Source organism: Thermobia domestica, chromosome 1, assembly GCF_964235325.1.
Source record: "Thermobia domestica chromosome 1, izTheDome1.hap1.1, whole genome shotgun sequence".
NCBI classification, from domain to species: Eukaryota; Metazoa; Arthropoda; class Insecta; order Zygentoma; family Lepismatidae; genus Thermobia; species Thermobia domestica.
Genome location: NC_137454.1, coordinates 69217895 through 69235815, shown reverse-complemented (window position 1 = coordinate 69235815; position 17921 = coordinate 69217895). Strand labels below are relative to the sequence as shown.

Below are 17921 nucleotides of genomic sequence, written 5' to 3'. Positions count from 1 at the left end.
CAGAAAAAACTGTAATAATAATAAATAAATATAACGACTAAAAACACTACACTGAAAATATGAAATAACAAGAAAATGGCCAAAATTTCCACTAACACGAACACCTGAAAAAATCTACTAGCTTACGATATAGAAGCAAAAATAATTTCCTATCGACACACAAAAAAGATTTGCAAAACACTTGTCACACAAGCTTGTCAAACAATTAACATTCTTTCGCACCCTCTCAAGTGTCGTCAAAGCATTGGGTCTACATGTGACGTATTTACGATCTTCTCCGACTCCCTCCGAACGAAAACCGAAGTGTTTCCAGATAACCTGTTCTCTAGTAATCTTGTTACTTTATGTGATTTTTTTTTATTATTATTTTCCATTTCAAGTTACAACAATCACTTCAAAAATTTGTATTATAATATAACAAACCATGCAGTGACTTTTACCAGGTGTGTTAGTTGAAATTTGCCGGTTTTTTCGAGAAAGAAAACACTTAATATTCAGGTTCTCACAATTTCTTTATTCAAAATAATGACCATTGGATTCTACACACTTTGCCCATCTTTTAGGCAAATCATGGATACCATCCCCCAAAAAAAACTTTTTCGAGCCAAACCATTCGACGAGCCAGTTTTCGACATCTTCAAAATTAGCGAAGCGCTGCTCTGCAAGTGAGTGTCCCATCGAGGCGAAAAGGTGATAGTCCGACGGGGAGAGGTCTGGGGAGTACGGCGGGTATGGTAATATTTCCCAATTAAGTATTTTTAATTTGTCCTGCACCACTTTAGCGGTATGAGACGGCGCGTTGTCATGTTGCATGATAACCTTGCCATGTCTTCGGGCCCATTCCGGCCGTTTTTCGATCAACGCATGATTCAAATTAATAATTTGTTGTCTGTAGCGATCCGTATTCACTGTTTCACCAGGTCTTAATAACTCGTAGTACACCACACCACACTGGTCCCACCAAACAGAATATTGTCTTACGGCCAAAGCGATTTTGCCTTGCCGTCGATGGGCCGGCTTCACCAGGTGCAAGTCATGATTTTTTTCGCTTCGGGTTCTCAAAATAAATCCATTTTTCGTCCCCCGTGACAATTCCATGCAAAAATGATTTCCTTTCGAGCCATTGAAGCAGGATTTCACACGGTTTTTAGCTTTTTCATTTGTCTATCCGTCAGTTGATGTGGCACCCATTTTCCATACTTCTGGATCTTTCCCATGGCTTTTAAACGTTGGGAAATTGCTCCTCGAGTCACATTTAGTGTTTGTGCTAATGTTGCTTGCGATTGGATTGGGTCTTCATCTAATAACGCCTTCAATTCCTCGTCTTTGAACTTTTTCGCTGCACCGGGATGTTCCTTGTCTGTCAAATCGCAATCTCCACTTTTAAATTGACGAAACCATGTCTCGCATGTTCTAATCACTGGAGCATTTTTACCGTAGGTTTCTACCAGCAACCGATGAGCTTCAGCTGCTTTTTTCTTTTGATGAAATAAGAACAGCAATGCATGCCGCACATGCGATTTACTTGGAACGAAATTCGCCATATTCACTGAGGTAAACAACTCTGACACTATTCTGTTGGCCGAATGTGACTTTTGTATTTTTGAAGGTTAAAGTTTACAGAAACAAATGACGTACATGCCGCATCATAGAAATGTATACATATTGCTAGAGACATCTAACGGTAAAACCGGCAAACTTCAACTAACACACCTGGTAATGCTCATATGTTCTGGCTACCCCGTAAAAAAAAGCAGAAAAGCACTCACACCTCCCTCACCCCTCGCTGTCAACTCCTTCAACCAATAACTGCACATAAAGATACCACTGCGACTCTACAAAATGAACGCACGAACTCGTCGGATGGGTAATAACTACACATTATTGTATATATTGATTAAGAAAACATTCAAAGAAACTCGCTTTCAACATTTATTGTCAAACTGAAATACATCCTTTACATGTAAACAAAAACATTTGCTACGACTTTCTCCCTCTTAAGAAATAAAACAGAAGGGAAAGGGAAAGCAAACCAAAAATCGTTTCAAAGATGTAAGGGCGAACAAACCCATGAATGGAAAAAGAACATTGACTCCACATCCGTTATTGTTGACATTAACTCTAAATTAATTTACAATATATATTCTGGGAGTCGTTTAAAAACACACACAGTATAAAATATGTAAAGAAATAAATCATTTTCTTTATGTTAATATAAAACACAAAATAATTCCGAACTCTTAACAGCATCATAATACTTCTGAAGAAAGTAAAAGATATGTACGTGGACCAGCAGGAAAAAATGTACTAACAAGAGCATAAACCTAACGTTTTTGGCAATAATTTTGCTTTTGTGTACATTTTCGTCTTTTTGCTCAACCAAGCAAATATCTTTCTATATATCGCACGACATTTCTATTGATTATATATAGGGTTTATTTTTTTATATTCAACTATTGTATTAGTAGTAAAATATTTAAAATAATATGTCAATTGCTTATAATAACACACACCGGACAAGATATTGCGCTATATCAATGCAAGTACGATATAAACAGTTTACTATATAAACAATAAATATGTAACGTTAAAACTAACAAACCAACCAGGGTGAAATTTACATGTTAACAAATATTAAGAGATCAATTTTAATAATGCAGATCTTTTATCCTAACACTGTTCTTAAGATACTGTTAACCAAACTATAACACATGATCTCTCCAAATACACAAATCTGAATAGCATGTTATTTTTGTGATCTCTAGTTTCTTTATTAACACACTACCAAAAAAAAAAAAAAAAAAAAAGAACAACTATTAACAACGGATACTGCATGTCCAATCACTGGTATAAATGCTCACACAAAGTCAACCAATATATTCGTATCCATTTTAATTAAACTCGTTACATTTTCTCAACTAAATAAAAAAAAAAAAAAATTAGATAAGTGTAGCACACAGTATGTTCTAATTATCATATTTTAAAAACATAGCTCTACATTTTTTCAAATTATATCATTCTTAGACTATACATAGCATTCTGAAGAATTGATTTTAAATGCATAATGAATATCACAAAAATTTGCATTAACAGTTCTATTTTTTTTTCTTTTTAAATTACAGTAACAAACTATCAATTAGGAACCATTCGGAGATATTGTGCTCCAAATTTAAAAGTAGTTATTTTAATGAAAGGGGGAGAAAATGAATCTAACGAGCTTTAAAAATGCTATTATTATGATTACTGCTCACTATCTGCATATTATTATTTGCAGAAGGCATTCACTGGTTACTATTGATCCTTGTAAGTAGAACTTATACTGTATCTTGTTACGTATGCATAATTTAGGATTATCTATAACAGAATAAATGTTTATTAAATTTATCATTATATATCATAGGAATTTATTGTTAGGAAGGATAATGTTCGTTACTTCGTTTGCTGCCACCCATTTTCAAACAAAGATCATCTCATTTTTTTTTTCCTTTCTTTTACGGCGTTGTTGGAACAAAAAAATGACTCAATCCATACACCGTGAAAGGGAGAACATACAATTCAATTATATTGTGTCACGATGCCAGAGGCAGTTATCGATACTTATGGGTCCGCTTGACACCGGGGCAGCGAGCGTATTAATATATATTTACTATTGCTGGATTCGGGACTATAATGATTGATATAATTATATATATTGCTCAGATTTAAAATATATATATATATATAATAATCTTTAATAATGAGGGTAAAAACTGTCAGTAGTTACAACAGATTTTTAAGTGGCACGCTAATTATTATCATTAATTATTATGCTGATGTCTTACACGCTAAAGGAAAATGGACTTTCTAAGAGAAAACCATGATCACGAACTGACCAAATGCCTATCCCAAGTAAAACAGCTTCTTCACCTTACGTACTTTTTGTCTCTAGTATAGATTTAAATCAATCTTCCATATTAATAAGGTACAAACTTTAGGCCTCTAAAGAGTAGTATATTACACTTATTATTATAACTGGAGCTGCATATACTTAGGCGAGTAATGTTTTATTTCATATTGATTTAATACGTTATTATTTGTTAATATATGAAGTGAACGTTTAGCTATTACTGTAGATTAATATTATTTTATGATTACTAGGGTATAGGGTGGAAATATACATTATTATTCTAACTAAAAACAACGTAATAGGTGACCTCATTATTAATTCTTTCTTGACATATAGTTCTTCATTATTTCCATATCAAAACCTAACCGTAATTGTGCTAAGACCAATTTCTAGGATATGAATTCTGTGCATTAAATAAGCAACTGACTCCTATATACCAGAAACAGAATTTCTCATTAGCAAAACTCAACAAATAAAAAATTATAGTTCCTGCAAGTTAATATATTTGATGTGCCAACCATTATTTGGTTGTATATACACTATGGACGCTAAATAATAGCCACATTCCGCCATAAAGCACGGGTTGTTCTTGGATGGTATTTATTCCATATTTATGCTGAAACAATTGGACGGGTATCATTTCCTAAACATTAAAATGCTATACTTACTAAATAAAATATAGGCAACTAAACACCGAGCTCATATTTTGTTGCACCATCAAATTTATCTGGTAAACTATCGATCTCAAATCTGAATACGAATATATTTGGCATTGAAAATAAGTTGTATGTTTGTTTATACACACGCATAAAGAAATCCTCTTCAACAATTGCTTTTAAAGTATTTGGTAAGGATAACATTATAATCAAACACATAATTGCATTATAAATATGTCATATACACCATGACTATCAAAATTTCAAATAGGTCATAGGTTTCATTATTAAATAAATTAATCAGTATATTATCATTGAGACGTTATTACGACAAATAAGACACCCTTGTACTTAAAACAACAGTACTTTGTGAGAAGAGTTTTGGTAACAATAATTTTTATAATCTATATCAAGATAATAACATCTTTCGTCCTTCTAAAAATTTTAAATTTATGTATATATAAATGATCTCTACCATTTTGAAACAGTAAGCATAGGACACATTATTATTTTTTTAAAAAATCAAGATTATTTCCGTATGTCTTTTGACAATATTTCGTCCATTTGTTGATCTGTAGACGAATTACTGTCATAAAACAGACCCCGGACACAAATTTCACTCAATTTTCGTTTCTACTATCATCCTTTTTTACAGTTTATTATATTTACCAATTCTATTACTACTGAAATCTATCAATTTGGCATGTACAAAGAGCAAGGTGTACACTCAACGGTCTTCGGGTTATAGAAAAAAAAATTTAAGAGTCCATACAAAAGATACAATTTACGACAAAAAATACACAGACCACTGAACTATCTTTTACATTGATGTCAATTACCGTAGATACATATTCAGGTCAATTGGACAAATCTCTCGAATAAAATTTTACATTGAAGAGATTTCTCACCAAAGAACGGAAGTTAATGCATTGTATCTTCTATTAAACAGACTAACACAATCCTTTTTTTTCAGCTCGAATATATCACAACACATTTCCACCCGTACTAGAGAATTACAATGGGTAGCCTTAGACAAAAAGTTGCAAAATTATTATTAACTGCGTTCAGTACACAAAACTACAAAAGTATCATTTAAATAATATAACGAGGTTTAGGTGCCTGTATTTCTAATTTGTAACACAAAAGGGCACAAACTGTCCTTCTATTCAAGAATGACATATTGAAACAGTTGTACAGTCCAACTGAAACGCTACCTAGTACTACAAACAAGAGCTACGATCTCTTTTTTTCTTTCCTAAAACTAAATGGGATCTGTACACTTAATACAAGATTTTTGGAAAATTCACAACGAAAGTTCGGATTCCTGACATGGAGATATGATAAATAAATCATTACTACAGGTATCCGATAATGTTTAGTGTCTAGTGCCACGGATTTTGCTAACACATCACCGACGTACAGTTTTTAAAGATACTACCATAAATAATACATGCAATGAATGATCCTCAGGATCACGAAACACAAAAATCTTCGTAGCTCAAATTCTCAACCATGTCATTTTTGGGAGCAGGATGTCCTTAAATAGTCGAAAATCTGAGCTGTAAAGAGTATTACGCTTCATTCTTTTGACAATCGTTTATGGTATGTGTTATTTAAATTTGTATCTGGGTAACGAATAAAGGATATTTTATTACGTACATATTGGCATTTATCTAATACAGCGCTCTACATATTCTTAAATGTCTCATCAAGACGACTTATACTTCGCTTAAAGTTCATAGTCCACACTTTCGAAATATACAGTCTATACATTCGAAATATGCAATACACATATTTCTCTTGAATCAACGTAGAACCAAAAGAATAAACTTGTAATATTAAAATCACACAAATTCAATTTACTAAACACTCCTCTCTGGTAACTCTTAATAAGACTACATAATCAGCGCATGAGTGGTATGTGTAATACACATGCTGAGTCTATGGACTTCTACATCGTTTAAATACTAACGCACTTCGGTATGGCAATGAGAATCGTATTAAAACCTACACTAATTTCTTAAAATAGCTCAATATCGGGAAAATGGCTGACAAAAACTCGTAACAACTCAGAAATTAAATATTTCAAGACCCTATTAATATAACTTATTTTTCTTGTTTGCGTGTCAGGAATCCAAGCCGTTTTAACGTGTATTTTCGAAACATCCTGTACCCGTGTACGAGAAAAATATACACTTAGTCAATCCATTCTAAGTGATCAAGCATGTGCCGCTCGACCGTCTCTAATATATATATATATATATATATATATATATATATATATAGAGAGAGAGAGAGAGAGAGAGAGAGATACATACATACATATAGATAGATATATTTTTTATGAATGACTATCCTATATCAAGGTACTTCAAAACCACAATTAGTTATTTTTCTATAACATCCCATGGCGACGCAGTGGCTGCCGCCATTTTGCATTGTTTCGATTTTAGGCGTTTACGTTGTTTTGAACATCTCAGCACGTATCTGTCCTACTAAACTGAAAATTGCTGGACGTCTCCAACGCATGCAGAGCTAGAACTTGGATTTCTTAGCATTATCGCCTAAAACCACTTGAAGGGGGTGAAATCAGGATCTACAGAAGCAACATTTTTGGACATTGAAGACATGTTTAAGAAGAGGAAAAACTGATGTAGAGGTCTGAATTTGTGTATGCATGTAGTCCGGGGTTATCAGTTTATACACAAAAATTTGCATACCTGTAGCTGCTCCCAAAGGCCTGAAAAGAAATCGTAAAGTTGGAAAATTATGTCAATTTGGCATGTTTCACTGTCCAATATCTCCAATGGGCCTGGATAAAAAAAAATCTGAAATTTTGGGAATAGTTAGTCCTTTAGTGTACCATAACACACAACAAAGCGCGTTTTGTGTTTTTGAGCAGAAGGGGATCAAAATATTAAGGAATGACGTCATACCCTAAGAGATGTTTTGTTCATAAATTCAACTGGAAATTTGTTGTTGTGAAGTAAAATAGAGTAGGATGAATGGTTAGTCCAGTCAAGGCTCTCAAGCTCGTTTCTTTCCTCTAGTTGTAACACTGTCTTATCACATCCACAGCAGCACTGATGAAGAATGCCGCTATCAGCAGAAGACGAGGAAAGTCAAAATGCGCACTTGACAGAAAAGTCCGTAAGTACTCTTGCTGCTTGCTATATCAATGATATTCAATCATGTTTATTCTGGTTTTAACTGTCAACTCATGCAGGAGATTGTTGTCCTTTCCTTTGATCAACAATCTCCTGTATGAGTTGATAGTTAAAACCAGAATAAACATGACTGAATATCATTGATATAGCAAGCAGCAAAAGCAAGGAGTACTTACGGACTTTTCTGTTAAGTGCGCATTTTGACTTTCCTCGTCTTCTCCTGATAGCGGCATTATTCATCAGTGCTGCTGTGGGTATGATAAAACAGTGTTACAACTAGAGGAAAGAAACGAGCTTGAGAGCCTTGACTGGACTAACCATTCATCCTACTTTATTTTACTTCACAACAACAAATTTCAGTTGAATTTATGAACAAAACACCTCCTAGGGTATGACGTCATTCCTTAATACTTTGATCCCCTTCTGCTCAAAAACACACAACGCGCTTTGTTGTGTGTTATGATATACTAAAGGACTAACTATTTATTTATTTATTTATTTATTTATTTAAATAATCGAGGCCCATTAGAGATATTGGACAGTGAAACATGCCAAATTGGCATAATTCCCCAACTTTACGATTTCTTTTCAGGCCTTTGGAAACAGCTACAGGTATGCAAATTTTTGTGTATAAACTTATGACCCCGGACTACATGCATACGCAAATTCAGACCTCTACGTCAGTTGTTTCCTCTTCTTAAACATGTCTTCAATGTCCAAAAATGTTGCTACTGTAGATCCTGATTTCACCCCTTCAAGTGGTTTTAGGCGAATATGCTAAGAGATCCAAGTTCTAGCTCGCATGAGTTGGAGACATCCAGCAATTTTCAATTTGGTAGGACAAATACATGCTGAGATATTCAAAACAACGTAAACGCCTAAAATCTAAAAAACGCAAAATGGCGGCAGCCGCTGCGTTGCCATGGGATGTTGTAAAAAAAAAAATAATAATAATTGTGGTTTTGAAGTACCCTGATAGAGGATCAACATTCATGAAAAAATTATATTTTTTAAAAAAAAGGTCGAGCGGCAATTTTTCTTGTTTCGCGATCACTTTGCATGGATTGACCCCACTACTATGACAATAGAATGGACCGTATCAGATTTGACGTCACTTCTGCGATGTAGCAGCAGTTAAATTAATCATAAACATAGATTCAACAAACAATGTATTTTTGCGCTAATACCATGAAATAAAATTTGAGATTACTGTGATTGCTGAAATTTATTTGCATCTCTCGTAGCAAGTGAGTTAGTTAAGAACTTGTCGCAACCATAATTTAAATGTTTATCAAGATAAATAACACATCTGAATCGTCTTAGAAACGTTAGGTGCGTTTCTGGTAATGTAACAAGCCCTTAAAGTGCTAAAATGCTTTTTGGAGTAGTCATCTCACGTATTTCTCGAACCAACCTTTTGTACGAATTCAGAATTGTTTATTATTATTATTAATCAATAAACTTCTGAAGAAAATCATCAGTGAATAAGGGTTTTCTGTAATCCCGATTTATATTTTTACTTCAAATGTACAGTCAGCGATAAAAGTTCTTTCCGTTTGATGAAATTAGTTTCGTAAATAACTTAAGTATGGAAGGACAATTTGAGTACAGTTTTCAGTAAGTTAATGTAATACCACCGTTATTCCGAAAATAAATTTTACCAAACGGAAAGAACTTTTGTCGCTGACTGTACACGTTCCTTACCTTTGTAGCGTATGATTCGTTATTTTATGCAAGCTAGTCTATATTCACAAGAACCAAATATATTCGTGATGTGTCTACCCCCTAACGAAAGGAAAGGTTAGAAAAAGAATAGTTAGGACTATCCAGAATTTGCAATATCATAGTTACATAACACTTAAAAAAGTTATACCGTATATGTTACTATCATTAAGTTCTAACAGCTTCTAGGAACATATCTTTGTAATGACAATAATTACATGTTCTTAATTGTTCGAACTACTTGTAATAATTTCAAGATGTTGAAACCTGTTATAACAGCAGAATGAATTTGAAATCAAATAAAAAATATGGACGAAACACTAAAGAAAAAATAAAATCTAAATTCAAGCAACAATGTTACTTGGCAAATGACCTGTGTATATGCATGTTGTAAAATTTGTTTCTCCCTGCTTTTCTTTGTCTTTCGGAGTAAATTAAGTTACAAAGAAGGTTAAAAATAAACATTTTAATACACAGCATTTAAACAGATGAAATGTCTAGTAAGAAAATCTGATAATTATAACAAAGGAGGAACTAAAACAAAAAAAAATATTAGAAGCAGGAAATGAAACATAAATGACGGTTACCGAACATTTCTTTGTCATGTTCAAATGCATCAATTAAATTTGGAAGAAGGTGTACTATATGTCACGTGTCGTAGAGTGATTAAAAACACTTACAGAATGTTCAATTATATCAACTATTTATTATTGCCGCTACATGACTTGGTGGGTGGACAATGATGTCTGTGGTACTGAGAATCGCGTAAATCAATCTGTCATTTTTTAACAGACTTCATTCAAAGAAGAGAAGGAGCTGTTCTGAATGCTTATAAATCTGCTATTATTATGTTGATTTGCCTTTTAGTTAATCTACGTTAAAATTATGATTACTAGAGCAGGTAAAAACAGCAAATTTTAAATAGCAACCAAGACGAATTTATGCTTTATAAATTTCAAAGCTTAAGCTCAAATGGAATATCCGGTGGGTGACACTGTCGAATTAACAAAGCATTTCATCGTTTCATGCTATGCGGATGAAGATTATACGTAAATATAAAATTTTATTTAGATATCAATCAAAGTATTTTCTCACCTCCCCCCCCCCCCAATCGACATTGGAGAAGATTTTATAAACTTTTACCTTGAAATATCTTGTTTAGTTTTAATGCAATGAGTTTGTGTCCATTTTTTCATTGCTGTTTTTATTTTACTTCTTCTGGTACTCATCTTGTTAAATCGGATTATTTAGTAACATTATACGTAAAATGTAATTCAGTGAACTGGTTGACAGCAATGAGACCCAGAAATAGATCTCCCCTCAACTCAGTGAAACTGCGACAACACTACATGGATTTTGTTTCATACTTCCCAACGTGAGCAGTGTTGATTGTTCTCTGCTTGTTGCCTGGCCTCACAACGTATATAGAGTTCAGAGCATTTCTACTTGGCCGTGTGAAGCCACTCAAAGCAGTCAACCTGTTGCCAACGTCACTGCAGTCTGTATATAAAAACAAGCAACTACTCTTTTGTTCTTACGTTCAAGCATAATCAAATGTTCATAACACGTACACATAATCATAAAGGTACTGCTTTTGTTTAAACCTGTTGCAACGAAATAATCATCAATTCATCATATTAATACACAGACTGACGTCAAATTTAAGCGATCCATTCGCATAAATCGAAAATAAAAACAAAATATTTAAATTTTAGAAAAGCAAGCCATAATGTATATAGATTTTTTATATATATATAGTCCATCTTAGAATTGCAAAGATGATAACTGATTAATTTAAGGACATATGCTACAGAGCCTTACAAAAGAGAAAAAAATATTACCTAAGCTCATAAAAATATTATTATTTAGGTACTTTAAAATATATATTAAAAGAGACTCTTGATAATTAAAATATATCTATATTTTTTGTCCTCCTGCTACTTAAGATTTCATTTCTCACTATGAAGTTCCAGTACTTTACTTTTTTTTTCTATCATAGGTACACAAAGTACTAATTCCGATTTGATAAATAATTATCTGAAGGGCTGGAGATGCTAAACAGAAATACATTTCATGTCAGAATTATTAATATGATTTGTAAAAAATGGGAATGATCACATACTTAAAAACATTTTAAAGATCTTTCAAGAACGAACTAGCCCATGAAATTTACACAAATCTAATTTTACTTCAAAAAGAACAATATTGTTTTCTTTATATACAAAATATGTTTCTATATACTGAATTTATCGACAGCTATAAATATTTTAGAGCCATTTTCTTTTACTTAGAATTATACTTAGATTATAGATAAACAAGACGGAAAATTATCCTGAAACTAATGACTTTTGAAGAAGAAGACAAATTGATTTCCTTCCACGAGATATCTTGGACGATTATATTGAACTTTATGATGTCACTTTCTAATTTGGAAGTTTAATGTTCAGGATAAACTATTAAAATTGAGATTGCAATTCATGACAACGAAACGTAATTAAAAATTTCCGTTTAGTTTATTCATAATCTAACCAGTCATAAATGTATATATATATAAAGTAAGTGGAGTTGGAAATTACAAACTTTACACACATACACAACACACACAGACACACATTCACGCTTATACAGAATTTGTAAATACGTGTATAATTGGAATGTACACGAATTCTGTTCATGAAGTGAACACACACTTTGAGCAAACCAACCACAAAATACTATTATTTTAACATTGAAAGACAATTGATAACTAGTAGGAGAATATACCAACCTCTTCTTCAGAGAAATGGAAAATTATTAATAATACTCCCTTTTGTTTGCGCAGGTAACAGTAATGAGTCACTAATTTGACGCATAATGGTAAATACAACTTCATATGCCATAAAATGAGGCACAAAAATACTATCACATACAACAGACATCCTTGAAGTGAGCACAAGATATCCACATATATCCTGAGCAGAGGAGCAAATGAGAGAATATTCATTTTGAATGAACAGAGCAGAGTCAATCATTTAACATGTCCCAGAAGGCAAGAAATCCATTTGAATCTGAAATAAAACAAACAACTAGTAAAGATTCAACTTTCAGAAAAACCTATGAGAATAAAAAAATGTTCCTATTAAATTCACATGCATAATTGAAATGATACAAACTAACTAACTAACTAACTCTATGGCCTATGGAACCCGGAGGTTCAGTGCCGCGTTCACAAAAGCTCTCCACTGACTTCTATCCTTAGCTAATTGCATCCAGTTTCTACTTTGTATTCCTATCTCTGCGAGATCCATCTTAATATTGTCCTCCCATCTGCGCCTAGGTCTTCCTAATGGTCGTTTTCCTATGGGTCTACCAGTCAAGACTTTGAAAGCGTTTCTACTTTCTTCCATTCTAGCTACATGACCTGCCCACCTAAGCCTCCTAGACTTGACGACCCTAACAATGTTGGGTAAACCGTATAAACTATGTAGTTCCTCGTTATGAAGCTTCCGCCATTCCCCATTCTCGTTCCTCTTGGGTCCGAATATTCTTCTCAGGATCCTGTTCTCAAATACTTTCAGTCTATGTTCTTCCCTCAGAGTAAGCGACCATGTTTCACAACCATACAGAACAACAGGCATGATTATCGTTTTATATATTTTAAGCTTCAAATTCCTCGACAGAATTCGCGACGACAAGAGATTTTGAACCGAATAGTAACACGAATTCCCTGCTTTTAGTCGACATTTAATTTCTTCGTGAATATGATTTTCGTCTGTTAATATTGATCCTAAATATTTGAAAGTATCCACTTTATCAAAAGCATTATTTAATATTTTAACGCCTCCACAATTTGCCGTATTACGGTCCCGACGCACTTCCATGTATTTAGTTTTCTCTGCATTTACTTCTAAACCCATGTCCCTGCAAGCGTTTAATAAGATCTCTGCATTTATTTCTACTGTTCTCCTATCATCCCCTATTAAATTTACATCATCAGCATATGCCATAACCTGGTGAATGCCGTTCAACTCTAGGCCCTGGTTGCTATCTTTGATTTTCCTTATAGCGTATTCCAGCACAAAGTTAAATAATAATGGCGACAACGCATCTCCTTGTTTCAGGCCATTTTCGACGTGGAAGCTCGTGGACAAAAATTTTCCTACCCGGACTTTACTTTGGGATTCACTTAAACATATCTTAATTAATCTAATTAGCTTTCTCGGTATTCCAAGTTCTGTAAGAACGTTGTATAATGTTTCTCTCCTAACCGAGTCGTAAGCCTTTCTAAAATCAATAAATAGTTGATGTACCGGTATTGAAATGATACAAGTGAATGAAATTATGAATGATGTTGATTTTCTGTTATATATATATATATACGATATAACGACACAATTTATCATAAGTCAAATACGAATACAAACAATAAAGACTGTAAGTCTTTAGGATTAAACGTCAGTTTTTTTCTCTAAGAATAAAAAAGGATGTATATAATGAAAAGAAACGAAAATGTGTAATAATCATGTTTTATTGTTTAAATGGTTCACATTTGATGTGGAAATCTCTAGATTTTCATTACAATCTCCCAGAAGTGAAGCAAAATTCTAGATGTGTTGCCTCGAAACTTTTGTATTGATGTACAATATAAAATACTCCTTATTCTACACATTGGTCGTTCGTGAAACATGCATCCGCTTCACTCACTATCTCTAAAGAATCAATCAACTTAAAATCCGAACGTCACCTCCAACAGTTTTCCCCCTGGTATTTTTTTTTATTTTTCGCTTAAAAAATAAAATTGATATTAGAATTAATAAAATTTTGAAAATTTTTGTCATGTTGATAAAAACTTGTTCAGACTATTATTAATTCAAGTAGGTATTTTTTCTATTTTCTGCACTTTATTCATTTCACGTAAGCCAATAGCCTGCAATAAACTAGCTCGAACTGAGATATTTTATCTTTCAAAAACATATTTCTCTCAGGGGTAGCTCTGTAATATAGTAACAAAGACACGCGCCTTCCCAATGGATATGAATAATAATAATAATTAATAAAAAGTAATTATGGATATTTATTCCTACATAGGAATGAAGAACGACCGAACAAAATTTTTTGTAATTTTAATATGGAGCCTGCAGCCCTAATTGATGTTCATAATAAAGTTGGCAACATAGCATAGGTCACAATGCTTGATATTACCCACTGTTTATGTGTTTTGGCTTGGCTCTTTCTCGCGTAGCCTGCCTCACAGAGTAGCTCCTTAACGCATGTCTTACGAACGATATAATCACACTTTTAACGTGACTGAAGAAACGTGATTTCTCTATCTACCTCCTTGTAGCCAGCGGGAGAAGGAACGAGGCGGGTTGGTAGACGGAGTCTCTCAGTCTGTGCTAGGTTTACGCGCTCTACGCAAAAAAGTGGAAGGAAATACTTTCCAGTCGCGGAAAGACTGACTCATATTGTTTCAAGGGAGAGAGGGCTTCACAGTACATTTTTGATGCATCATTTGCGATGCTCATATACAAAATATTTCGAAGAAAAAAATGTAATGCGCTTTACAATTTCGGAATTTAATAATACTTTATGCATATTAACATTTTATTTATTATAATTATTATTATTATTTGCAAGCATTTAGGAAACAAATGGAAATTCTTGAACTACCTAAATTGTGAATTGATTTACCTCTCTGAAATATTACTGTGAAAGCAAGCATGTGAAGCCACAGAGAAATAGGTAAGTGTTAGAACTGTAACTCAAATAAATAATTATAAAATATCAATAAATAGGGAAGAATCAATTGTTAAGGTCATGGTTTCAACCACCTAGCACAGACTGAGAGGTTCCATCTACCAACACGCCTCGTTCCCTCTCTTGCTGGCTGCAAGGAGGTAGTGAAAACAAGTTTCTTCAGTTACGTTAAAAGTGTGATTACATTGTTTGTAAGGTAAGCGCTAAAGAGCTACTCTGTGAGGCAGGCTACGCAAGACAGACCCAAGCCAGAACACGTAAACAGTGAGTAACATTAAGCATTGTGACTTACGGTATGTTGCCAAATCTATTGTGAACATCAATGAGGGTGCAGGTTCCATTTTAAAATTACAAAAACTTTTGTTCGGTCGCTCGTTATTTCTATGTAGGAATAAATGTCCATAATTACTTTTTATTAATTATTATTATTTATATCCAGGCATGTGACTTTGTTACTGCGTTACAGAGCTGCACCTGAGAGAAATATGTTTTTGAAAGATAAAATATGACAGGCGAAAAAAGCGCTTAGTAGAGGTTCAGTAAATTCGGTCCCCGCTAGGCTTGCGGAATTTCACGGATCATATTTAGGAGCTTCTTCGTGAATATACAATTAACAAACACGTCTTTCGCATGGGATACCAGTGTTCGATTCCAAATAACAGCAACTGTGATTCAGATTCTACATTAAACAGTAGGTTTACGTTTTGGTGCTGAAAATGAATGGTCAAATGAAATCGTATGTTCTTCTTAAATCATCGAAATCGAATGTATACTTGAAATTTCAGTGCATTGTGAAAATATTATCGTGTTCCTATTTTACTAGTTTGTAAATATTATAAATATACGATAAATCAAGCTAATTGACTTTTCAATTATTACTTATATTAGTTTTTTGCATCAGTATCAAAGCACACTATTAATAAATATGTATGTTAATGAATATGTAATCAAATTATTTTTACAGAATCAATTAAGAAATTCAAATTGAAGAAACAGTTTGAGCAATGTTGGCGACATCAATTACTTTCCACTTCTTGAACAGCTTGAATTCTTTGTGCTAAGCACAATGTGTAAAATTAAGTTAAATAAATGTGGGATATACAGTATACTGGATACATGATTATGCAATGACAAATTCGTTATTATTTTTCCTGTACTATTTGTACCATACATCCAGTGGCGTACGCACAATTTCATCAAGGGAGATTCATGCATTCAGTCACATACGTTTTCAAGTATGGCTTTTGTATATATATAAATAATTTTATATATATTATGCGAAACGTTAAAAAAAATGCGTACATGTTTCAGAAAACCTCAGACTTTTCATTTCAGAGCCAGAAATCATGTTTATATTATCGCGAATTTTTGCGAAATTTGGCATTACTAGCAATAAATGCGAATCAAAATGAGAAAGTGGAATTCTTGTTAATTATTACTAATAATAACTAAAAAGCGCATTTCCAATATTATTTAACTTTAAAAAAACTTTGCATTTACGAAAAAACTCTGCGAGTTATTTGACCCAGAAACTGTTTTGCTTCATAAAGATGTAGACATCAAGAAAACTGAACTGCTGTTTAAATCCTTGACTGTGTTTTGTGGTGAAAATGTTCATGATCTCTTGATTGTTTACCGTGAATTTAAAAGTAAAGTTATTGAAGTTCTCAACAGTGAGGATAAGGAAGATGACATTGTATCATTGTTAAACAGTTTAAAAGTTAACCACAGTTCTTTTGCTGTTAGCTCGTTACGTTCAATATGGTTGTCAGTCTCGAGTGTTGATGCCGAGCTTTTTTTCCAAGTATATGATTGTTACTGACAGGAGAACAAACTTAAAAGAAGGATTGGTAATGTCTTGCTGCATGTTATCCTTTAACTAAGTATGAGGTTCGAGCAAGTGTTTAAATTTTTGCATTAATTTCTATATTTCAGTGAATACATTAGCTAGAATGTCACCTAATCACGGTATATCATTTTTGTATTAGATATACACCTTTACTACCAAAAACATACTGTTTACAAGTTTCACATTAAAAAAAAAAAAAAAAAAAAAAAAAAAAAAAAAAAAAAAAAAAAAAAAACAGTGCTACGTTTAAAAAAATGTTGCGAAAAAGTTTCGTCTCCCTCTTTATATATAATGTTAATACAATACGTATCTTGTTCAAATGGGGTTTAAGCCCCGAACCTTCTTGCGTATGCCATTGCTCACATCATAATTTAAATAATGTCTCGAAAGTGAAAAATCACCGAAAGCTCCAAAGCAGGGGTTGATTTTGCAGGGAGAGGGTGCAAAACCAGTTTCACTACCACTGACGATGTGACTTCCCTCTTGTAGAACTCTGGAGCTGCCAATTACTCCTCTCATCTGACAGATGTTTACTCTGATATTTCGGTGCTTGTTTCAATTATTTTCATAATTGATAAATATTTTGTGCAAGAAAGTATTTTAAAATTTTCGATCATTTTCATTAAAAAATAAAATTTAAAAAAAAAAAAAAAGTTAGTGAACATCCCTAAAAGTTTTCTTTCAGATGGTGCATGATTTCAAAATTTTAGCCTAAAATTTCTCAATATCTTTTTTTCCGGTTTTGATGCATTATTCTTTTCCTATTTGATACATTCTTTCCTTCTCTCGACACAGTGGCGCATTTAGGATTTTGTTTCGGGCGGAGCTATGCACAACGCGGGACAAGCAGGGAGACAACTGCCCACCTAAGATTGAGAATTAAATATATTTTAATCGATTGTCTA

General features: G+C 33.2%; 1 protein-coding gene across 5 annotated transcripts in view; it reads right to left on the bottom strand.

Annotated features, from left to right (window-relative positions):
- Window positions 1-1914: 1914 nt before the first annotated feature.
- LOC145685785 (ATP-binding cassette sub-family A member 2-like) overlaps window positions 1915-17921 on the bottom strand; it is a 203752-nt gene continuing 187745 nt past the window's right edge. For all 5 annotated transcript variants that reach the window (XM_081758317.1, XM_081758345.1, XM_081758336.1 and 2 more), the window contains one exon: window positions 1915-12478. In XM_081758317.1, the coding sequence (XP_081614443.1) occupies window positions 12443-12478 (36 nt within the window). In that variant the 3' untranslated portion in view covers window positions 1915-12442. The remainder of the gene's footprint in view (window positions 12479-17921) is intronic.